At 40.8% G+C, this 25,236-nt stretch overlaps 1 protein-coding gene across 6 annotated transcripts in view; it reads left to right on the forward strand.

Moving 5' to 3' along the window:
- Positions 1 to 25,236, forward strand: part of SULF2 (sulfatase 2) — a 696,319-nt gene that overhangs the window by 209,263 nt on the left and 461,820 nt on the right. For all 6 annotated transcript variants that reach the window (XM_072110535.1, XM_072110536.1, XM_072110534.1 and 3 more), the window contains 3 exons: positions 20,491 to 20,660; positions 20,862 to 21,012; positions 22,240 to 22,415. In XM_072110535.1, the coding sequence (XP_071966636.1) occupies positions 20,491 to 20,660; positions 20,862 to 21,012; positions 22,240 to 22,415 (497 nt within the window). The remainder of the gene's footprint in view (positions 1 to 20,490; positions 20,661 to 20,861; positions 21,013 to 22,239; positions 22,416 to 25,236) is intronic.

Here is a 25,236-nt window from a genome sequence, read left to right on the forward strand (position 1 = left end):
AGTAGAGCTGGAACTGGTGCAGAGGAGAGCAACCAGGATTATTAGGGGAATGGGGGGATTAGAATACAATGACAGATTACAAAATTTGGTATTATTCAGTTTAGAAAAAAGACTACTGAGGGGAGACCTCATTACAATGTACAAATACCTGAACGGACAGTACAAGGATCTTTTTATACCTAAGCCTGTGACCAGGACAAGGGGGCATCCTCTACGCCAGGGGTCAGGAACCTTTTTGGCTGAGAGAGCCATGAACGCCACATATTTTAAAATGTTATTCCATAAGAGCCGTACCATATGCACATGTCCCCAAGTAGATAGGTAACCCCAGTGTCACGGGTGCCCCTGCGATCTAGGTCTTGTGCCCCTTCCCTTTCCGAGCTCACTCAACTCACCACTTTCCAGCTCCCGTCCCGGCTGGCCAGCGCACCGGCACTCGCAGATTTAAAGGGCTAGTGCGCCGCTGTTTGGCGCTGCCCACTTCCCGGGTTACTATAAAGACCGGCGGCTCGCAGTATTGCCCGTCGGATCTTAGTGCTTCATGCCTATGAGGAAGCTTTCCACAGTGTTTCCTTCCCAAGGGTTGACCTCCCATTGCGACCCCAGACCAGTAGATAGGTAGTCCCAGCACATACCCCCAGTAGATAGGTAGCCACAGCAAAAAAAAAAAAAAAAATATTCACTTACCAGCGCTCTCTGCAGCCAGCTCCTCATCACTCCCACACTCTTCTCTTTGACCCAGACTTAGACGATGGCACCTGGGTCGTACGAAGGACGTAGGCAGCGGTAATATTGCTGCCTGTGTTCAGTGATCAGTTTAAGACACACAGCAGCCATCACTATTTATTAAAGATCTGACTGAGAGCCAGATGCAGCCAACAAAAGAGCCACATCTGGCTCCCGAGCCGTAGGTTCCCTACCCCTGCTCTACGCCTAGAGGAGAGGCGATTCTACCATAGCCATAGACAAAGGTTCTTTACTGTAAGAGCAGTGAGACTATGGAACTCTCTGCCGCAGGAGGTTGTTATGGCGGACTCTATGTACATGTTCAAGAGAGGCCTGGATGCCTTTCTTCAGAGCAAAAATATCACGGGTTATGGGGATAAAACATTGATTTAATTCTTAAAGGTTGGACTTGATGGACTTTTGTCTTTTTCCAGCCTTATATACAGGCGGTCCCCTACTTAAGAACACTCAACTTACATACGACCCCTAGTTACAAACGGACCTCTGGATATTGGTAATTTATTGTACTTTAGTCCTAGGCTACACTGATCAGCTGTAACAGGTATCACAGGTGTCTGTAATGAAGCTTTAGTGTTAATCCTGGTTCTTGTGACAACCCAATATTTTTAAAATGCAATTGTCACAGAGACCAAAAAAGTTCTGGCTGGGATTACAATGATAAAATATACAGTTCCGACTTACATACAAACTCAACTTAAGAACAAACCTACAGACCCTATCTTGTATGTAACCCGGGGACTGCCTGTACTATGATACTATGATACTATGCATCGTGACCCGACCAGTTAATGATTAATACTTCTTGCAGATTGAAGGTGCCCCCATGGGATCAAGGTTTTCCCCTCAATGGCAAACCTTGTGATGTAATGGTGGGAGGAGAACTTTATTTACACCCCTACCAACCCTTTTCTTGCACATATTTTTCATTATAGTAGATTCATAGATGATATGCTTCTAGTGTGGAGAGGTGACAGTTTTTCTTTCAAAAATTTTTTGGATTACATCAATTTCAATTCCAATTGCTATAACTTGCGATTTACAGGTGAATTGTTCCAGAACAAAGTCAATTTTTTAGATCTCACATTATATGTAAATGAGAACACCAACAAGATAGAAACACATACCTATGTAAAACCTATAGCAGGCAACACAATTTTGGATGCGAACAGCTGTCACCCAGCGAAAAAACGATAAAAGCCATACCCATAGGAGAGAGCCAGGAGAAATTGTACAAATGATAACATCTTTTTTGAACAGTATGAGAAAATAGATAATAATTTAAAAAATAGAGGCTATAGAGATTGAAAAATACAAGTAGTTTTCTAGGGGAAAAAAAGAAAACAGGAAAATAATGCAGCAATTTGGTATTCTCTACACCTTACAGTAGTGAATACAAAAATATTTGTGAAATAATTAATAAGTACATTCCAATATTAAATAAGGACAGTGCTCTAAGAAATATCTTGAGCAAAGGTTTTTAGTGTGTGGCAAGAAGAGGAAGATCTTTAGGGTCTATTCTGTCTCCTAGCTATTATTGCGATAAAACCAGAAAAATAAAAACAGGCTATCAACCAAGGGCTTTTATGCTTGTGGAGGTAGCCGGTGTAATATATGCCAATACACAGAGAAAAAGAAAAACTTCTCTAGCGAGGAAAGAAAATTAAGTCTTTTATTAATTGTGACACCTGCTACATTGTAGCACCATTCGAAAAATGAAAGCAAGAATAGCAGAGCATTTATCTGATATTGGTAAAAAAAACTCCTGGCATATCAGGTGCTGCAAGACATTTCATTGAAGTCCACAACAGACAGGTAAACTCCTTCTCCTGCTATGGCATTGAAAGGGTGTATTTCCTGAGGGGGGGGGGGACTGGGAGAGCATTCTCAGAAAAAGAGAAGCTTTCTAGATTTTGGAATTAGAAACTCGATTTCCCCTTGGTTTAAATAAAAAAGACGATCTATTTTATATTTACTAGAGATATATTTACCATATATGAGAGAAAGAAATGTATACTGAATGCAAGTGTGTGTCTTTTCTATCTGTGACATCATCAGCATCTATTTGGTTCCAATTTTTTTTTAAATACAACATTAGCAATAGTACATGTTAGCCATGATGAAGAGTTTTTTTACTCGAAACGCGTAGCTGTTTGTGGACACCACTATGTGCTGGATCTTTCGAATCTTTTTAATTGTCTGCAAAAACCTGCATCCAGAGGGTGTATACTTTTGCACTTTCAAGAGGACTGGGAGGATCAGCAAAGGTGTAAGGATTTCCTTCAAAACACACTTGCCGCATGGACTTTTTTTTTTACAGAAGAATATACCAAATAGCAGGACTTGCAAGCTAGGGACCTTTGCTAAGCCACTTGGGATCAGGGCATGCTGTGCTGTATGGCTAATGGTGCGCGCTAATAGGCTGGAACGGCCATTGCTCCAGTTCCCTTAAGAAGAGGAGACAATCACCTCAAGCACCCTAAGGGAGCTGATGGAACAAGGATGCCTGACAGAGGAGTTTGTACACCGAAGGAACATGGACGGATACGGCAGCTGAAGGTAAGCTTGCGACCGGGAATGCTGGAAGGGACGGAACCTGTAACCAGCGTTACAACCAGTTGATAAAGTGAGGGCAATGTGCCTCTTGTGTAGGCTCGGGTGGAACTGAGGAATTTGAAGATTCAAGATCTATTAAAAGTATCTTGAGAATGTAGGGAGGATAAGTAGTGGTCAGTTGTGTAAGTTGCCAGGCATTCAGCAGAAAGAGTCCTTCTGGGAAAGAGAGGGCCACCCTGAACCTACCAGAGTGTATCCAGTTTTCAAAGGGCGGCTCTGTAGCACCCAGTTCGAAGTTTTTCAAGAATTGTAAACAGGGTGGAGGGAGTAGGAGATATTGAGGGGTCTAAAGATGCCTTAAGAGTGGGGAAGATTGTCGGGTGAGTATTAAAACCTGGCCAAGGTTACGTACTGACCCATGGGAGGCAAGAGAATTTGGGCCTGTTCTAGCATTACCCATTCCTTGTATGGACCGTGTCTGCACCAATTGACCACTGCAGCAAGATGGGACGCTCTGTAGTAAAGCTTAGGGCAGTGCCTCCATAGAGTTTTTTGTAAGTGAGTAGGTGGCCTGGCAGACGCCGTTGTTTGTTTGCCCTGCCAAACAACGTGAAGTGTTTCTGAACTTTTCTAAAAAAAAGGAAAGGGGGAACTGAATGGGAAGGGCTTCCATCACATAGAGCAGACGGGGAAAGACATTCATTTTCCAGATGCTGCTGAGGCCAAACCATGAGAACATTCCCTTGGACCAACGTGAAACATGCTCACATAATTTCTGTAGAAGGGGGGAATTTAATTGAAGGGTGCTGTCTAGAGACTCAGGAAAGTGGGAGGCCAAGAGGTATTTCTGGTGAGTGGGAATATGTAGGACTGTGGCTTCTAATTTTTGAATATACATTTTAAAGCTAGAAAGGCATCCATACTTAGACAGCATCCCGACCAGGCAGGGAATGAAGACTTGGCGTGAGGTAAGAAAGAAAAGCAAATCAGTAGCATATGCTGGTAGTTTGGAAGTCCCTTAACATCTAAATTGTTGCAGATTTTCCTGAGGAGGGGTTCAAGGGTCAGGACAAAAAGTAGGGAAGAGAGGGGGCACCTCTGTCTTGTTCCATTTCCTATCCAGAAGCTGTTCCAGTATGCACCGTTCACCCTGACCATGGTTAAAGGGTGAAAAGTAGAGGGCCTGACTAGCCTGGGCCATGGTATCTTTTTTCACTTTAGCTCCTATTTTGATGAAGAAATCACAAATATAGCATTTGTGGGCTTCCCAAAGTAATAGTTGATTAGCCACATATCCATTATTGGTAGGAAAGTATTGTTCTTGTTCCACGAGAATCTCCCCTCTTATTGCTGCAGCTTCAAGTATGGATGTAATCAGTCTCCAAGGGCCCTGCATCTCTGATGACGGGAATACCAAGATCGAAATAGAGATCGGGGGATGGTCTGAGAGAGGCGAGTTGTGGATGTCAGCCATAATGACTTATGTCGGCCATAATGACTTATCAAGAAGTAATCTTTACTGGAGAACACATAATGGGTGGACGTGTAATACGAGTAATCTTGAACTCCCAGTTATAGGATTCTTCAGTTATCAGCCAGTTGGTGAGAGTGAAATGTCTACCAAATGGAGCAGACCTTGGAGTGTGTTATATGGGAGGAACCCTTGAAGGTGTCCTGTTCACATTCCAAAGCTACATTTAGGTCACCCCCTGCCAACAACCTTCCTTAAAGTCTGGAGAGTTTCTAGGCAGGATGTTATTGCATAAGACTGGCCAGTGTTGGAATGTACAGATTAGCAAAAGTCACTGCTGAAAATAAAATCTCCCCTAATCAGGAGATAGCGACTTTCCAGGTCAGATAAGATTCAGACGATTGGGAAATTAAAACACACACCCCTGTGAGCTTGTGTCGCTTGAACACCATGATAGCAATGTGGATAGCGTCTCCTGGCCAGCTTGGGGATACTTTCCTGCTGGAACTGTGTTTCTTGAAGAGGTCTCCCCTCAGCCGTCTTTTTTCTAAACTGAATAACCTTGTGGGCAAATCTATTTCCTTATCATGAGAATCTATTCTTCTCTTTATACATCCCATAATTTTATTTGCTTTCGCAGCAGCTGGCTGGCTCTGGTCAATAAAATTAAGTTTACCATCCACCGATACCCCCAAGACTTTTTCAGCTGCAGTTTTACCAAGTAATTAACTATTTAGAACATAATTGTACTTTTTGTTTCCATGGTCCAATTGCATAACTTTACATTTATCTACATTAGACCTCAATGATTTCTCCGACCATTTCTCCAGCTTGCAAAATTCCCTCTGTAATTCTATGCTATCAGCCTCAGTATTACTTTACACACCTAAGTATCATCTGCAAATATTGAAACTTGACTGTGTAAACCTACTACAAGGTCATTAATAAAAATATTTAACAGAATTTGCCCCAATACTGACCCCTGTGACATTCCACTGGTAACGTCAACCCAATCTGAGAATGTGCCATTAGTGACAACCGTCTGTTTTCTATCACTAAGCCAATAACTTACCCAAATAGACACATTTTCCCCTTGTCCCAGCAATTTCATTTTGTGTACCAACCTTTTATGCGGCACTGTATCAAATGCCCTGGAAAATTCCAAATATACATCCACAGCCTCCCCCAGGTCCAGTCTGGAACTTAACTCCTCATAGAAGCCAATCAGATAAGTCTGACAGGACCAATCCCTCATAAACACATGATAATACTGCTTATAAGGTTATGTACAGTGAGATACTCCAGGATAGCATCTCTAAAAAAAAAACCCTAAAATATTTTCCCACAATAAAAGTTATTCTCACAGTGGTTTAACAAGAGGCACATTTGTTAGTTGCATACACACATGGTTACAGAACATTGCAATACAGTGTAATGTTGCAGGGGAGACGACAGACATAGGTGCTCACATTTTTTTATATCTGGAGATTACTCTGCTGCCGATTCCTCCAATCCTCATCGGACCCTCCAGTCCAAACCTCAGCTTCGATATCCTGAACCATAACAGACGTATGAGACAGCATGGGTTGACTGAAGTTAGGAGTCTCATCTCCTTCCCGGTCTTCATCTGTGGCACTAGTGGGTCTTTCAACAGGGTTATAGGATAACGCATCTGCATTAGCATTTTCCTGTACTGTGTTTTAAAGTTAAACTTACTGAGCTGGACATCCACCATTGCTACAACACCCCAATTTTGGCATTCACCAGATGAACTAACAGGTCAGTCATCACTTTAAACTGTGCCCCTGTCAAGACATTAGAAAACTCCTCTGTAATGGCCATCAATTCTAGCTTGAATGAACTGTAGTGACCAGGGTTCTTTTCTTCATCTTTTAGAGACTAGCTGGCATATGCAATTACTTTCTCTTGGTCATCTTCCACCTGGGTCAGCACAGCCCCCAGACCTTTCAAGGTCCTGTCAGTCTGTAGCACAAAGGGAAAATTATAATCCGCATAAGGAAGAATCGGAGCACTGGTTAAGAGTCTCTTCAGTTTCAAGTAGGCCTGTTCTGAATCATCATTCCAAGGAAGCACTCTTCGCTTGGCCTCCTCTGGGTTGGCTCCCTAAATAAGGGCTTACAAAGGGGCGGAAATCTTATATAAACGCAGTATTATAGAATACCCCATTAGCCCCAAGAAGGAGCGCAGTTCATTCACTGTACGGGGGGTGGGCCATTGCTTTAATGTACGTACCTTGAAGTTGACGGGCTGGACCCCATCTTTGGAAACCACATGACCCAAATATTCTATGCTCTCCGGAACAGATGACTTTTGTGGAGCTTCAATCAGTGGGCCTCCAGCCTTGTTAACACCTGGTCAAGCTGCTTCAGGTGCTCTGTGATTGAGGATGAGAATATGACGACGGGCAGAGCCCTCTCCATAGACGGTAAGTCTTTGCTGCATATTGCAGCAAAGGCTTACCGGCAACACCCGCGATTGGTGCCAGCACAAAAAGATGGGCACTCCCCGTGATGTCATCGGGGAGCCGCGATTTATCGCCGAAGACCCGAGGCTGCTTCAGTTTAACCTATTCACTACAATGTGCTATCAGCACATTGTAATGAATGAGTAGTAAAATCCCCAGTGTAGTATGGCAGTATATGGTAGGATCGTACAGACAACCTAGGGTTAAAGAACCCTAGGGAGTCTGAAAAATAGTAAAAATAAAAATAAAAAAAAGTATAAAAAAAACCCCTAAAAACTCAAATCACCCCCCTTTCCCTGGAACTGATATAAATATAAATAAACAGTAAAAATCATAAACACATTAGGTATCGACACATCTGAAAATGCCCGATCTATCAAAATATAATAACGGTTTATCACTGCGTTTAACCTCGTAACAAAGTGCACTTTTTTGCCATTTAAAAAAAAATATTAAAAATTCTATAAAAAGTGATCAAAATGTCGTACAGTCCTAAGAATGATAACATTGTAAACGTCATCAAAAGCCACAAAAAACTACACCTTCCAAAGATCCGTATACCAAAGTATACAAAAGTTATTAGCCCCAGAGGATTGCAAAATCTCCCAAAAAATTTTTGTACAAGAGGTTTTAATTTTTGTAAATGTATGAAAACATTACAAAACCTGTACAAATTTGGTATCCCTGTGATTGTACCAACCCAAAGAATAAAGTAGACATGTCATTTATGGAATACAGTGAAATCCGTAAAATCCAAGCCCACAAGAATACGGCACAAATGAGTTTTTTTTACCAATTTCACCGCTTTTGGAATTTTTTTTCCCGCTTCCCAGTACACGGCATGGAATATTAAATGCCACCATTTTGAAGTGTAATTTGCTACGCAGAAAATAAGCCATAACATAGCTCTGTACATGTAAAAATAAAAAAGTTATAGATTTTTGAAGGTGGGGAGTGAAAAATGAAAACCAAAAAAACGAAATAGGGCTGCAGCAGGAAGGGGTTAAACACTGAAGTCAAGCTTGGGAGCTCTGAAGGCCTCCTCCTCTGTGGTTGAGATCATGCATTGGACATCAGGAGATCTGGTTAGTGATGTCTCTGGATGCAGGACCATCATTTACAGTGAAAGGGGCTTTCTGATGAACAAAGAGGTTGACTTCAGTGTTTAAAATCTCAGCCTCCTTGACTTTATGTAACCAATTTCCATCTCACTTGGAAGTAGATTTTCTGGATGATGCCACCATACTGTGTCATGAAAGAAACATGATCTGGAAGGTCTTCAGCTGCTTGGCAACATACTGGGTTTAATAGGTTAATTTCTTCCTACAGGTTCCCTTAAAGTGCCCCAGGCATAGCTTCATCAGTCTCTGGAAGGTGGCAGGTGCATTGTTTAGTCCAAATGGCATGCGCAGGAACTTAAATCGAATCTGACACCACATTTGCATATATACAGCCAGTGATAGATTCCTATAGAGCTCTATTAACTAACAGCCTTCTTTTAGCTAAAAATTGTTTCGCTTATATCCACATAAATCACCTTTTATCTTATATTACCTAGCATCAGAGGGGGCGTGTCCTGCTTGGCCGGCGCATCCCATATACTCCTCCCCATGCCTTATGCATCCTTACTGGTCACAGTTCATGTTTTGTGACCAGAGTGATATTTATCTCAGGTCCTTTAACCTCTTAATAATAGAAATTGTACCCCATGCATGTACGTGAGCACATGCAGTCACAGCCTCCATGGACTTCTACTCTTCACCATCCTCTATGGAGGCTGCTGTGATTTCATGTAATCACATACATGGTGTACAGTTTGCTATTCTTAGAAGGCTGAAGGGCCTGTGATGATGTCACTGGTCACATGTCAGGAATGTAACACAAGGCACTGTGTAAAAAATATGTCCCATCTTAACATAGAGCTTTATATGTCTGTAGTTGAATATTAGCACGTACAAGGGGGTAGAGCGGTGATTTGAAGAGACACTGAGCTGTCAGTCAAAATAATGTGGTGTGGTTCACTTCCAGTCTGAGAGAGAGAAGAGTCACAGATACAAGACATGAGTGACAAAAGCTAATTCACACATCTGAAAAAGTCTGTAAAAGTCTCCATGAGACCCATGGTAGTGGGTTAAGATAAAAACATCATTAAATCATTAAAAGGTATATATACTAGATTATTATATTGTTCTTATAGTAAAGGTAATAGTAATAGTTCACTGATATTAACATGTACATCACTATTTTCATATAAATCACCTTTGATCATATGAATTTATCACACTATCACTGAAAATGTGAGGAAATGAAACATTTGACTTATTATCTCTAATTCTATATCAAAAGAATTTGTTGTTCCAAGAAACCTGCTGGATCACTTTTTACAACCACTCAACAGGGTAACTCCAACCTTCTTGCAAGACACCAAACATGTCTTGCAAATCATGAGTAGATTTGAATGGTGGGAGGGGTATAATTCAGCTATACAGCTGAACAGATACAGACCTGGGAAAGTTGGGTCTGTCTGAGTAAGTTTAATTTACATCCAGCTGGAAGTCCTGCACAAGTACCTGGTGCAGACTTCCCACAATGGCTCCAGCCTGTGGAAGAGACAGGCTATGTGAAAGGCATGTGGAGCTGTTGCAGTGAGCTGATACTGTGAGTTTTTTGGGGTGCCTGGCAGTAGTAGTAATGTGTAGTAAGAGCCGGAGAGGCTTATGCTTTATTTTTGCTGTTTTTGTTTTTTTTTTACTGCCAAATTACTGTACCCAAATCACACAGTGTGGATAGTGAAATTACTTGTGTGCTGGTGAATTATGCCCATCTACCCCGGGAGATGATGATCCCGGACCAAATGCCTTACAGTGTGATAAGTACACCACATTCAGTTCCACCTCAAAAAACTTTATTTTGTCAGCAACTGAATTTTTACTTCAGAATAACTATTTCATGTTTGATGGCATGTATTATTTGGAAGAGAAGGGGGCCCCTATGTGGGTGAAGTTTACCCCCTCCCTTGCAAAGATTTACATGTCTCAATGGGAGGAACTGATGATTTGTGACAATCCACACCAGAGCAAGAAGATACATAGATGACCTAGTGTGGATTTAGGATCATCTTTCAACCTTTTTGTCAATTACCTTAACTTCAATGATATGCATTTGCAATTTACTGTTATGGGGACGATGGCATTTCTTTCCTGGATGTCACAGGGATGAAAGAAAAAGTCAGTTAACCCCTATAGGAAAGACACCTCTAGGAATACCACTCTTCTTGCAACACCATGCCATTCCACCCATGTGACTGGACATATAACATGGTGAGATGGTATGATTCAGAAGAAGTTGTAGTGAGGATAGATTTTGAACAAGAGAAAACAACCTTGAAGAAGAGATTGTACAACTAGGTTATAAATCATGGGATATAAATAGAACTGAAAAGAAAATTGACAAGGGGAAATAGGTAATGCTATAATGCTTTTGTTTTTTCTACTGCTTATGGCAGACAATTTTCAAATATCAGAAAAATTGTTCACAAATATTTCCCTATTCTATTTCAGTATTCAGAACTAGCACCATGATTGAGGGGAGAATCAAATGTGTAGCCAAGTGTGCCTCCACAATCTGATCCAAGATTTCTCCCAGTCTGTTTAGTAGTTATGACCCTGTTCAGGCATCGTTGAATTATCCTGGGAGTTTTAAATGTGGCCACAATCAATGTAAAGCCAATATTCTTCTATTACGGTTTGGAATACATTTTGTTCGTCATTAACTGGGGAGCTCTTCCCTATTAAAACATATTTAAACTGCAATACCTCTAATGCTATATATGTGATTAAATGTAAGGATTGTAACAAACAATATGTTGGCCACATACCGGGTCCGTTGAAGGTCAGAATCAGATGACATTTGTCTGATGTCAATATTTTCGCTCTGTTGGGGTGGAGACATGAAGAGGAAACTCATGAATCAAGAAACCTTCTGGATGTTTATGCTTGAAAGCAGACATCCATTGGGTCTAAATAAAAGATTATACATGATCCTCACGTAATAGGATGGTTAATCCTATCTAGTACACGCCCCCTCTTGTTTTCTAATAGATTTCCACTAGGTCTGTAAGATAATATGCACTTGGTTACATCATGGTTATTTGGAGCAACAAATTCTTGTGATATAGAATAAGAGCTAAAAAGTCACATGTATTTGATTATTTGTTTCCTTCCTCCCAGCGCTAGTGTGATAAAAGGTAATTTGTGTGAAAATGAACGTATTAATATCACAGAACTGTTACTATTATCTTTACTCTTAATCCCTATAAGAACAATATAACAATCTAGTATATATACCTTTTAACCCCTAGGGGACTCAGCCTCTTTTGGCCATAAGGAAACGGTCCCATTTTTCAAATCTGGCCTGTGTCACTATAAGTGCTTATAGCTTTGGGACGCTATAAGATATCCAGGGGATTTTGAGATTGTTTTCTCGTGACACATTGTACTTCAAATTAGTTTAAAAATTTGGATGAAATCTTTTGCGTTTAGTTATGAAAAAAAACTAAATTTGGCAAAAATTTGGAAAAATTCTTTATTTTCAACGTTCTAAATTCTCTACTTTTGATGCAGCCAAATAAATTCATAACTTACATTTCCCAAATGTCTGCTTTATGTTGGCATGGTTTTTTAAGATTCCGCACATTTTACTAGAATGTTAGAAAGGCTCAGAATTTAGGTATCATTTTTCACATTTTTTGTAAAATCACCAGAACCTGTATTTAGATGGACCTGCTCAACTTCTAATTGACAATGAGAGGCCTAAATAATAGCTAGACTCAAAAATGACCCCATTATGGAAACTACACCCCTCAATGTATGAAAAACCACTTTTAAGAAGTTTGTTAACCCTTTAGGTGTTTTATAGGGGTTAAAACAAAATGGAGGTGCAGTCTGCAAATTGTAATATTTTTTCACAATACACTCATTTTGGGTGGAAAATTAAACATTTACAATGGATTAAATGAAAAAAGGCTCCACAGAGTTTGATACCCAATTTCTCCCAAGTGTACTGATACCCCATATGTGGTGGTGACTGCTGTATGGGCGCACGGCCGGGCATAGAAGGGAAGGAGGCGCCATCCACATCACATTGTACAGGCCATAATTTTTTTTCTTTTTTTAATGTGGACCTATAGGGGCTTATTTCTTTTGCCACATGAGTTGCACTTTTCTGGTAGGTAATTTTGGGCCATCTATAGCTAATTGGTGAAATTTTATTAACTCTTTGTTGGTGGAGGAAATGAAAATCAACAATTTTTAGGAACATTTTTATGTTTTTTTTTTTTGGTCGTTAACCATACCATAAAAATAGTATATTATTTTTATTCTATGGGTCGCCACGATTACCAAAAGGCCTCATTTATATAGAGTTTTTATTTTTTCCCATTTTTACTGAATAATGTTGTTAATTTTAGCATCACCGTCTTTCATATGCATAACTTTTTTATTTTTCGCCTCACAAATCTGTTTAAGGGCTTATTTTTTTGCAAGAAGGATTGTTCTTTTTAGTTGTCTTATTTTAGAGGGCATAACATTTTTTAAATCACTTTTTAGAGCATTTTTTATAGGGTATTAATTGAAAATTATCTTTTTTTTGGAGCTTTTTTGGTTTTTCTTTTACGGGGTTCACTTTGCGGTTCTAATAATGATTCTGTTTTATTATGCAGATTGTTACGGACGCAGGGATGCCAAATATGTGGGAGTTTTGTGTATTATTCAATTGTACTGAATAAAAACTAATTTGGAGAAAGTCTTGCTCATTTTTGCATCACCATCTTTTCATATGCATAACTTTTTTATTTTTCGGCCGAAAAATCTGGTTAAGGGCTTATTTTTTGCGAGTAGAGTTGTCTTTTGAGTGGGCTTATTTTAGAGTGCATAACATTTTTTAAATCACTTTTTAGAGCATTTTTTTAGGGTAGTAATTAAAAATTATCTTTTTTTGGAAAGTTTTTGCGGGTTTTTTTCTCCGGCGTTTACTGTGCGATTCTGTTTTATTATACAGATTGTTACGGACACGGAAATACCAAATATGCGGGGGTTTTATGTGTTTTTTTATAATTTATTAAGTGTTTTTATGGGAAAGTGACATTTTAGGGGCTTATATTTTAATGCATTTATTTTTTATTTATTCTAATGTATTAACTTTAGTGTTTTTCACTTTTTTTACTTATACATACTTGAACTTGAACCAGTGATGCTCTGATCGCTGGTTCAAGTTCAATACACTGCTCTACAATACTATTTTATTGTAGAGCAGTGTAATCTATCTGGCATGCTCGTGCATGCTCAGACACTTTACAGTCAGACCCGGAAGGGATCAGACTGCCAGGGTGACCGGGCAGCTCCGGGGCACATGCCAGTCCTTGGAGCTGCCCAGAAGTGGATCGGATCCCCCGGTAAGCGGCGTGGGGGATCCGATCCACATTCAAACACCCTTACACGCCGTGGTCAAGCATGGGTTAACAGCCGCGAACGGAGTCGGCTCCGATCGCGTGTGTTAGCGCAGGCTGTCAGCTGTGATAGACAGCCGACAGCTTCTGGTTCCGGCTCCGTTCGTGAGCCGGTGCCAGAAGCTGGATGTTATACTACGTCCCGGTGCGCTAAGCATGTAGCCCCGGGGACGTAGTATAACGTCGTGGTGCGCCTAGGGGTAATGATGTTTTTATCTTACCCACTTCCATGGGTCTCATGGAGATGTGTGTCTCTTTAGAGTCAATAAACATTTATTGAAACAAACATAGTACAGTAAACATCATTAACATAGTCAGGAAGCAGTTGCAGAGTGATCCATACAATTGGAATGCATCTCAGATATCTCATATTAGATGACATGTACCGTAGGATGAATTGTCATTCAGGTTAAAACGAAGCAATTAAGGCATTTAACAGATCATATGAGATGTAACAAGTTCAGAATATAAACAGGTTGCCTCCAATAAACAGATGGACAGTTAAGGGATAGGAATAAGGTAGGACATCATTGGGTTACATAAAAAGGAGGGTGGGGTTAGGGAGAAGAACAGATAAAAGAGATGACAAAGAAGAGAAGAATGAAAGATAAAGAAAATTAAGAGTATTGTGTGGTACGATCTTAGGTACTCATCCAGAAGTGACCCAAGCAGCAAAAGAGAGGGAGTCCCTGAAGGTCATCCAGTTGGACCATGTAGTGTAAAACTGTGATTTTTTTCATCGTCAATAGCTCTCAGTTCCTCTATTCTGAAAATGTGGTTCAGGGCTGCAACCCAATCAGCTCTGGAGGGGGGAACCAAGGATCTCCAGCAGTGGGGATAATTTGACGAGTGGCTACAAGAAAATGTCTGAGTAGATCCTTTTTTTATCTTAGAGATAAGTCCTGAAAGAGCAGAAAGTAGAACCTATTCAACTGTAAAGGTCACATGAGAGTTGCTCAATGCATTATATAAATGGTAAATATTCTGTTTCAGGGGGATGATGAGAGGGCAACTCCACCAGATATGTAGCATTGTGTCAGTGTTGCTCATGCATCGCCAGCACTTATTTGAAATCTGGGGATCAATTTGTCTCAGTTTAACTGGGGTGCGGTACCAAGGTGAGAGAATCTTAAAGTTAAGTTCCTAAATTCTGCAGGACAGTGACAGAACATGAGTCAGGGTTAATACAGTAGACCATTGCTCTTGGTAAGTTCTCTGCCCGGAGCCGTCTCCCAGGCCCTGGCATAGTATGGTTTCGAATCCCCTGGCTCCCTTGCCAAAAGCAATCCATACAATAGTGAAATGGTATTAGTGAGCTGAGTTTTAGTGAGGCATGGTTCTTCAAATGTAGTAACGGTGGATGTATGAATTGGTATGGGTGCCACAGAGGAGATGTTGTATCGCAATTGCAGGTAGTTTAGCCAAGAACCTAGTACACTTCCAGTGCCTATTTCCACTAGTGGGTGAAGTCCACCTTCATTTACCACATCTCTAATTCTAGGAGGCTTGATATCCATCCCTAGAAGGGAATGGGCATGGGTCCCTGGAGTAAATTGTGGGTTACCCAGCAATGGGGTCATGGGGCCCGGAATGAACACTATTTGTAGTTAAAATGCAAATTTTCTTCAAGCCTGTAGATCCCCCTCAGGGCAGATGATATCTGGAGAAACTGTAGCATAATGGATTGTGGTAACCAGAAAAAACCCAGTACATGAACGTTCCAATTCTGACCTGACCCAAAGCTTATTTGATTTGTGCTGAAAAAGATCTAGCACACAGGTGCCTGTGGCTGCTTTATGGATATGAAGTCTGGCATTCCCCCACCTATCCTGGATCGTATAAGGAGACTTCTTCTTATACGAGGGAGAGAACCTCGCCATATGAAATGGTGAGCTAATTTTTGAAGGGACAGAAAGAAGTTTCGGGGGATATCCAAGGAAACTGTCTGGAATAAATACAGGAGCCAGGGGAGAATATCCATTTTCACAAGCACATTGATTCTCCAAAACCTGGAAAGGGCCAACAACTGCCAGATCGGCTGCTATGGCTTTCAGTAGCGGTTTGTGGTTGAGAGAGTATAAACGGGAGAGATCTGAGGAAATATGAACACCCAAATACTTAATAAATGTATCTGCCCAGCGGAAAGGGAAGGATAAAGTTAAATGGGACACTTCTGTAGGATGAACCGACACGTTCAGCATCTCCGACTTCTGTAGATTGACTTTGGTACCTTTGGGAAACTCAGCAACTTCATACTCCTTCAGTATTGCTGTGAGAGAGCTTTGAGGGTTGGTTACATAAAGGAGTAGTACATCCGCAAATAGGGACGTTTTATGATGGATTTGTCCTACCCTTGAGCCCCGAATGTCAGGATTGCTTCTGAGAGCGTCGGCTCGGGTCTCCATTACTAAGAGATATAGAAAAGGTGATAGGGGGCATCCCTGTCTGGTCCCGTTTGAAATGGAAAGTAGCAGTGAAAGTGCTCCATTAACCCTAATCCTGGCGGATGGACCCCTATATAGAACCATACTTATTTTGCTCATGTGAGGGCCTAGGCCAATGGATTGCAAGGTTGCCTCCAGAAACCCCCAGTGTACACAATCAAAGGCTTTTTCAGCTTCAGTGGATAGTAGACACATGGGGTTTCTGAAGGTCTGTGTCTATGCTATTAGGGAAGTGGTTTTCATTGTGTTGTCCCATTGCCTCTCGTCCCCACTTGTTCCTGATGTATCAAAGAGGGGATGAAGGGCTGAAGTCGGAGCGCTAAAAGCTTAGAAAATATTTTGGTGTCTACATTCATTGGGGATATTGGGTGAAAGTTGCCACAGTGGGGCAGATTTACTTACCCGGTCCTGTCGCGATCCAGTGGTGCATTGTCCGACGAGGATTCGGGTCTGCCACGATTCACTGAGATCATGCGCCCGAGTTCCTCCATCCGTCGCTTCTGCGCTGAGTTCCGCCGGAGTTCACCTGCTTCCCGGTGCTTGTAAGTGCATGTCTTGCGACACAATTCTAAATGTTAAATCTTGCACGGTGTTCGAATCCTTCGAGTTGTCTGAAGGCCATGGCTTCTGATTTCTGTTGTGTGCAAGCTGGCGCTGATGCGCCAAAATCCGATCGCGTGAGCAAAAATCCTGGGGCAATTCTGCGCAAAATGGAGATCGTCGGGAAACCCAATGAAAATGCGCTCCACGCACCCTTAGTACATGAGCATGTCTGGTCCTTTCTCGGTTTGAGTATCACTGTGATGTAAGCGTGCAAAGCTTGGATTGAAAAGGGGCAATTTTCAGAAATGGTGTTGAAAGCTTTAGTTCGTCGGGGAATTATTTCCAGTTTACATACTTTATAAAATCTAGGAGTGAAGTCGTCAGGACTTGGGCTTTTACCAGTTTTAAGATTTTTGATACCAAATGCTACTTCTTCCGCAAAATCATTCTCCAAAGAGGAGGCTTCAGAGTCAGAAATAGTGGGCAACGGATTTGTCTCCAAGTAGGTAGTCCGGATTACTGGTTATCTGGAATTCTCTGTCGTCTTCTTTGCCCCTGCGGTTTCAACGTCTTGAAGGTCTGGCTTGGAGTGGAAGGGCTCCATCAAGGCCTTCCGGGATGGGAAGTCTCGGCCACTCTGTGATGATTGGTGCCGGAAAGCCAAGGGCAGCTGAGAGTTCTGGGACATCAGCCGGGTATTGTAAGGTGTATCTGCCTTCTTTGTTGCGGACCTGTAGACAAAATGGGAATCCCCAAGAGCAGGGAATGTTCCTTTGACGGAGCTCCCTGAGAAGAGGTTTCAGAGCTTTGCGCTTGAGTAACATGAGACAGGATAAGTCTACTAGTAGCTGCAGGCTTGCTCTTTGAAAAAGAATGAACTATGTTTCCCTGGTTTTAGAAATGATGGTAATTTGGTATTTGTGGACCCTAGGTGGGTCACAGTCATTAGGTTTGGCCTGTAGGGATAGATGTACTCTGTCCAGTTCTAGAGGTGTATCAGCCGGGACCTCTAATAAGGAATTGAAGATCTGTCGAAGTGTATCATGGAGATGAGAGGATTCCACCATTTCCAGTAGGCCACAAAACCTTATATTATTGCAACGCTCTCCATTTTCGGTATCATCTAGTTGATCAGTTAAGAATTGTAGCTGGAAAGTATGTGTGGACAGGATGGTGTCGTGGTTGTCCACTCCACTTGTATAAGGTTGCTTGACTTTCCTCTTCAAAGAGTCTCTAGCATTCAGATTTTGAACATCTTCTCTCACCTCTCCTCATTCTGCCCCATAGGACTGTTCTAGACGTGCCATGTAACTTTCCATGTCCTCCTTAGTAGGGATAGATCAGAGGTGAGCACGGAGGACTCTCAGTTCCGTCAAAGCCCCAATTTCTTGTGACAAAAAGACAGGCGTTAGCTCGGGCATCATCATCTGTGCTTGTTGGGGCAATGGAGGGCAGTGTTTCGAGTAGGACGACATTTTAGGGTGCGTTCTACATGGATATTGGGATTCAGACAAGGAGGGTGAGGGAGGTGAGAAATAGGCTGTTGCTGAGCCTTTCTCAGGTGTAGATGGCCATTTTTCTCCCTGGGATGGGCAGAGGACTGGAGAATGCAGGTTATCTGGCCTACATAGAGGTGCTGAGTGAGATGGAACCTCACGGTGGCCAGAAGCTGTCTCAGAGTGGGCTGCATGTGGTAGGTGCTGTGCAGTCCATGGTTGGCAACAGCCCCCCTCCGCAAAAAGTTCCTGGCCATATGGCCTACTTCACCACACTCCCAACTTTTCCGTATGCTTTCTCTCATATTTACGGTATCTCCTTCTTTAGTAGCTCTATTTCTAGCCCTCTAGCCCACCATTTTGGGTAGACTGTCTCGTAGGTAGGTCTTGCAATTCTTCCTCAAAAGTATTCAGTCCAAACTCCAATGTTCTCTCTTGAACAGGTGCTACCTGGATCTGCGTTACACCAGGGGTACCTTCATACTCCTCCTCTCTCTAATGCAATGCGATGGATTCTTTCAATACTTGTTGGAGGGTGAGGGTCTTGATTAACATGCTCTCTCAGAGTTCTCCTCAGTGGCTGGCTCCTCATGCCCAGTAGGATCTTGCATCAATAGTTGTGTGTTTTTGAAGGACTCAACACCTGCTTCTTCTCTCTTTTCCAAAGCAACCATAATCTCCCACAGACTATATGCATATTGAGATAGTGTATCATTCTATTTCTGGTAACTGGAGAAGAATCTTTTCCTCAATACTCCTTCAGAAGTCTCATCCCCATACACATACTCAAAAAGAGGCAGAATTTGCTGAAACCTTTCTCTTTGGCATGCTGGATGCAATATCACTGTTTTTCTCCCTTCAGTGTACAGAGGGCCAGTTCTGCTTTTAGATGCGGAGCTATATTACACAGTCGAGCAGATGATTCCATATATGTGGGATTTGTATGGTGATTTTTACTTTTTATGCCAATTTTATATGCAAGGGTTTTGGGGGCATTTTAATTGATTTATCAATTTTTTTTTTTAGTTTTATATTCTGTCCAGGGCCGGCGCTATGGGTAGGCAAAGGTGGCAATTGCCCAGGGCCCCATGAAAGGGGAGATTCTCTTCTTTCAGATGAATCTTGAATTTTGTTTCTAGGTGCCATGGATCCAGAGATATTCAGGTTTAAAGTGAGAATATCAGGTGCCATTTTTATATATAAAAATCACTCCCAACGGCAGTTCAACAGTTATTATCTCAATTTTCCTAAAACTTAGAAACAATTTAGATTCATATAAAAGAGGAGACTCTCTTCTTTCATAGGAAAAAAGAAGTGAGGTTCTATGTGTCACAGAGCGGGAGATACAGCGCCCTGAAGTGTGCACCCCCTCCAGATTCTCAGCCATCAGTCTACAGGGAGCATTTGCTGGACACAGGAGCTGCTGCACCTCACAGATAATGGAAATATTCACTTTATATGTTACTACATTTTGTGAAGGAAAATAGCAACTAATATTCATGTTTTTAACCCTTCTCTATGCAGAACTATCTAAGAACACACTTTCTTTCTTATTCCCTTTTATTTTGTGATAGTTTTTTGTTGTTGGGAAAATTGACTGATACGATGAACATTCAAACCCAGAACGTGTTCATAAAGTAATATGTAACACCAAAAACACACACATGTTCTGGAGTAAAGTTTTTATTTCCCATCATCTTCCATTATTTACACCTATGTTATGATGTTTTCACTCTCATTCTTATGATCCGCGGAGGGTTCTGTTATTGTGCAGCTAATACAATGGCGCACATCTAAAAGTGACTTTATTATCTCATTAGCTTGGTTTATGGATATATAGTTATTTATTTGGGTGACCATTGTGTAAGGAACATACAATGATAGATTTGTGTGAATTTTCTAGCTGAAAAGAAGATATCTAGTTATTACAGTTTTAGTGATATTATGTGGATTTATTTATGTGAACATATCAATATGGGACATTTGTGAACTCTACACATGTCTATCTAAAAAGTCTAAAATTCTCCAGAATTACAGTTTTACCATACTAAAGGGATCCTCTGGCTGACTGTGACTGGTCATATAATAGTTTTATTTTGGGGCCCCACTTTTAGTTTTGCCCAGGGCCCCACTTTGTCTAGAACCGGCCCTGATTCTGTCCTTAAGTCCAGTGGATACAGGATTAAAAACATTGTCCACCATAGAGGTGAATCTTATAAATCTTCTGTTTTTGTTTCTCCTTTAAGGATTATCTGACAGATCTCATCACAAACAATAGCATCAGTTTCTTCCGCAGCTCCAAGAAAATGTACCCCCACCGGCCAGTGTTGATGGTACTGAGCCATGCTGCCCCCCATGGTCCAGAAGACTCTGCACCCCAGTATTCATACATGTTCTCCAATGCTTCTCAGCACATGTAAGTAGTGTGACAGTCATATAGATCTTTACAAATAGAATTCTAGAACTACATTAAAAATTAGACTTCTTATTGTAATTGAAAAATGGATATCTGATAGTGACAGCAATTGTTTGGAGAGCAACTGCATAAAAAAAAAATCACATATTATGACCCTCTAGTATTATATGAACTGAAAACTGTGTATTTTTTTGTCTTCAGAACCCCAAGCTACAACTATGCCCCAAATCCAGACAAGCATTGGATCATGCGGTACACAGGCCCCATGATGCCTATCCACATGGAGTTTACCAACATGCTGCAGCGCCGAAGACAACAGACCCTGATGTCTGTGGAAGACTGTATGGAGAAGGTGTGAACCAGGACTGACCCCACAACTTCTATCTTAGAGCTGTTTTGGGCTGGGGTTCACTGTTTTAAACTTGGTCTGTGTGTTACCAGAATTATCATTTTTTGTGGATCAAATAAATTATTTTAGTCGGATCATCCTCGGGGCACTGAATAAAACAGTGATGAGGATGATATCATACTATATAATGTGGCCGTGTGGAAGCCATAAAAACTGCTATCAAAGGGCCCAAAAAATTGGTTATGTGCTGGTACATTAAGACTTGGTCTAGTCAACTAAATTTGTCTGGCATGCGGATCGCTTTTAACACTGTGAACTTAACTCAGTGAAAGTGCCCTTATTCTTCGCCTCACATGTGTGATTAGGACTAGATCATTGTTGTTGTTAGCCTAAGGAAGTGGTCACACGTGCTGCTAGCACTGTGTTTATAAACGAAACGCTAGCACACAGGTGCGGGCCTTGGCCCAATAGCATAAAAATTAGAAACACATGCAATCAATAACCGATTGCATGAATTTCACTGGAAACGCAGTCATATATAGTCATATAGTCATATTTAAAGCAATAGTTTGCACCATTTTTTTTTTATCATCAGATCATCACATCTCATAAAACTGATGAAAAGTTGCATATATAAAATTTGATGCAACTAACGGCAACTAATATATGTGAAAATACCCATAGGGTTGTTTCACACATCCAAGTTCTGGCCAATAATTAGCATCAGTATTTGTCAGCCAAACCCAGGGGAACCTAATGAGAAAAGTATATTAGAAAGTTGTTTTAGATCTTGGTATTGTATCAATTTATGATTTTGATCCTCAAATTCTGATGTAAAATACAGCACAGAATAAATAACTGGCCTTAGGCTTAAACAGATAGGCATTTCACTGAAAACCATGCCTGAACTCCAAGCATCACGGCACTGTTTGATGCAAAGAGTCCCTTCTCCCCAGGGGAACAACAATGTTGAAATGTAATCATGCTTCACAGGCCATTCATGGGCATGAGTTTTTAAGCCTTATTTAGTTAAATTCTATATCACGCTCACAATATAATTATATCATGCCTTATACTCCAGTAACATTCAAAATTAGAGTCTTCATTCACTCCGCATGTATATTTGCTGCATAAGAAATATGGAAATTATGGTGACTGTGGTCTTCTAGATTTATGACATTCTGGTGGATGCTGCTGTTCGCTGCATAAGAAATGTTTTATGTCTTCTAGATTTATGATATGCTGGTGGACCTGGGCGAGCTGGACAATACGTACATCATATACACATCTGACCATGGCTACCACATTGGTCAGTTTGGTTTGGTGAAAGGGAAGTCCATGCCTTACGAGTTTGACATCCGGGTACCATTTTATATTCGTGGACCAAACGTGGATGCAGGTTCCTTGTAAGTCTTTCTTTTTTTCTGTATCTTCAAGTAAACTACGCTTATGCAATAAAACACACAAAGACAGAGAAATACCAAACTGATACGGGGTAGCATCCTGACAACAAGTATCACAATTGTGACTACATCTCTGGACTTCACTGAAGTGTAGCTTTTTCAGCAACCCAGTTGGTCATCAGATAATGGGAGGATTAGACTTGTGATAGTTATGAGAACAGTGTGAATGGTACTTTTAATCCTCCTGTGGACACAGTTCAGGTAAGGTTTTTGTTCTGTTATGGTGGCTGGGTTTCTGCCAAACTCTTCATCAAAACCTGTGTGCCAGTATTAAAGGTATTTAACTTGTGTGGGATTAGAGAGTAGAGTACTTTGGGCCCATCAGGTGATATATTTTTTGGGCCCACTCTTCAAAGAATGCCAGATTATGCCTGCAGCTGTCCACTGTCCCCACTGGCTCCTATTCTATCCTCTGCAATAGCGCAACCCAGCTCTGCACGCTTCGCCAACACGCACACTATGATGGGTCGCACTACTACAGAATATAGAATAGGGGAGAAGAGTAGCACCAGAAGGTGAGTACTTAAAGGGGTATTCTCGTCTGGGCACTCACATTCAGTTTCACTAATCTTCCATATGTAAACATTCCTTCAATTGGATGTCATTTAGAAAAATGTTCCTGTGTGGAGATAATTTCTCATAAATGTAGTCATTCTGTCCCTTAGAAACGAGATAGCTTCCTCGGATACGACCACGTCACACTCTGGCAGCGGTGGCCAGACTTGCGCAATAGAGTCCTGCTGGACCACCAAGATACAGCAATCATTACCACAGGACGGTTATGGGATCTGCAGTAACTCCCGGACATTTCATATACAAAACCTTTTTGTTTATTTGTGCAATCACTCCAGCAGAGGTGGTGGTATCCGAGGTCTTATACCGTGGATTCTTCTTCTCCCTCTTATTTTATCTTAAAACTTCGATGAACAGCACCAATCTTCAATTTCTCCTGCTGAAAGTATGTCACCATTCAGACTAGCACCATCGCACTCTCATTCTCCTCTTTTAATTGTATTTTAACTGGAAGAAAATATGCAGGCAGATGGTGTGGTACGTTCCAACAAGGTTAAAATTTATTCCAATTCATCATACTCACAAAAATCCATTAAAAATGCGCATATCACAAATTCACATAACGGGACGCTAGCTTTCTATCCGCCCGACCCAGGGTTTCGCCGGCAAGGCTTCTTCCGGGGCGTTGCTAGCGTCTCAAACATCCGTCCCTTCTTTTATACATATTCCTAATCTACTACACATAAGGCTTTATTTTCAACAAACATTATTTTGTATACATTCCAAACCCCTATAAAATCAGTTTACACATAAGACTAATAATATAAAATGATTAATATTCCATTAGGTTTCTCATCAGCAATGTTTTCATATTTCCCATATAATTCAATATTAGATACAATGATAATACAATCATTACGATCCTCTGAACAAATGTTACAATGTTGCGATCGTATAAATTACACATACAGTTTGCGAGTAGGGACGATTAAAATTTCCACCACCAGATGTCACTCTAACACTAGGATTCCTACCCCGTCAATTAATCTCTCCTGACTTCTCAGTGACACCCCGTTTCTTCTCCGTCTCTACCCGAAGCTTAACCCTACTGCTTCCACTATAGTCTCCAAATGGATCTCTACCTCGTATTTTCCTCGGAGCTTAAAACAAAACCTGTACACACCATGTTTGTCTAGTGTGAACAGCTACCCATTCTTTTTCATTCCAGAGCTTCCTCAATAGGTGAGAACTCGGTGTTACAAATGACTAAAAACATAGTATAATATATGCATATGATAAATTCCTATAGTTTAATTAGATTCCATAATTGTCTGCAAGTATTCAATGTCCTATGTATTGTGATGTTTTATAAAAATGCCCATACTAGCCTATCTTCTAACTAAATTATTTAAAGTGCCTCGTGCATTCCAATTTTATTCCATATGTGTTTTTTTACGTCTTAAGAGTACTCTTTTATATTTGTATGAATTGTGGGTATTATCAAATCTTTTTTATGTCTCTATCTATTGTTGTTCACCCTATCCTGATAAATTTGATGTGATTTGATGTGTTAAAGATAAATTTGTTTTAGTGTCATCTATTCGTGAAGTGTCCAATTATATATCCTTTTTCAATATAATATCATTTTCTTTATTGGTGACCAGACAATGTGCATATAACCAAACTTAGTGATCTTTTAAAAAGCATTTTAATTCAAAATCAATATTTAGACCCCTTGGGGCCAAGGTGTCCAGTTTGTGGATCCAAAATCCTTCTCTTCTGCTCAACTTAGTGCCCATATTTTCCCCTCGCCAGTGTGATTTTATTTTTTCAATACCGCAAAAAGTTAATCCTTTCGGATCCGAATTATGGAATCTCTTAAAGTGGGCTGAGACACTGTGACTCAATAGTCCCTTTTTTATATTTCTGCAGTGCTCACCAATCCTAGTTTTAATTTTGCGCCCAGTTCTTCCTACATATCCCATATTACAAGGACAAATTATTAGGTAAACTACATTACTTGTATTGCAGTTCATGTCACAATTAGCTGTAATTTTCTGACCATTAATTTCTATGTTAGTCAAGGAAGATTTAGTTTCTTTACATGCTTTGCATTTTTTGCAATATGTAAATTTACCTTTTTTGTCTATTGTCTCTTCTCCTTTCGTATTTATGTAGCTCCTTGTGAGCAAATCTCTTAAGGAGGGAGCTTTGCGAAAAATAGTTGTTGGTTTGTTTGTTAGTTTGGCCC

Source organism: Engystomops pustulosus, chromosome 6, assembly GCF_040894005.1.
Source record: "Engystomops pustulosus chromosome 6, aEngPut4.maternal, whole genome shotgun sequence".
NCBI lineage: Eukaryota > Metazoa > Chordata > Amphibia > Anura > Leptodactylidae > Engystomops > Engystomops pustulosus.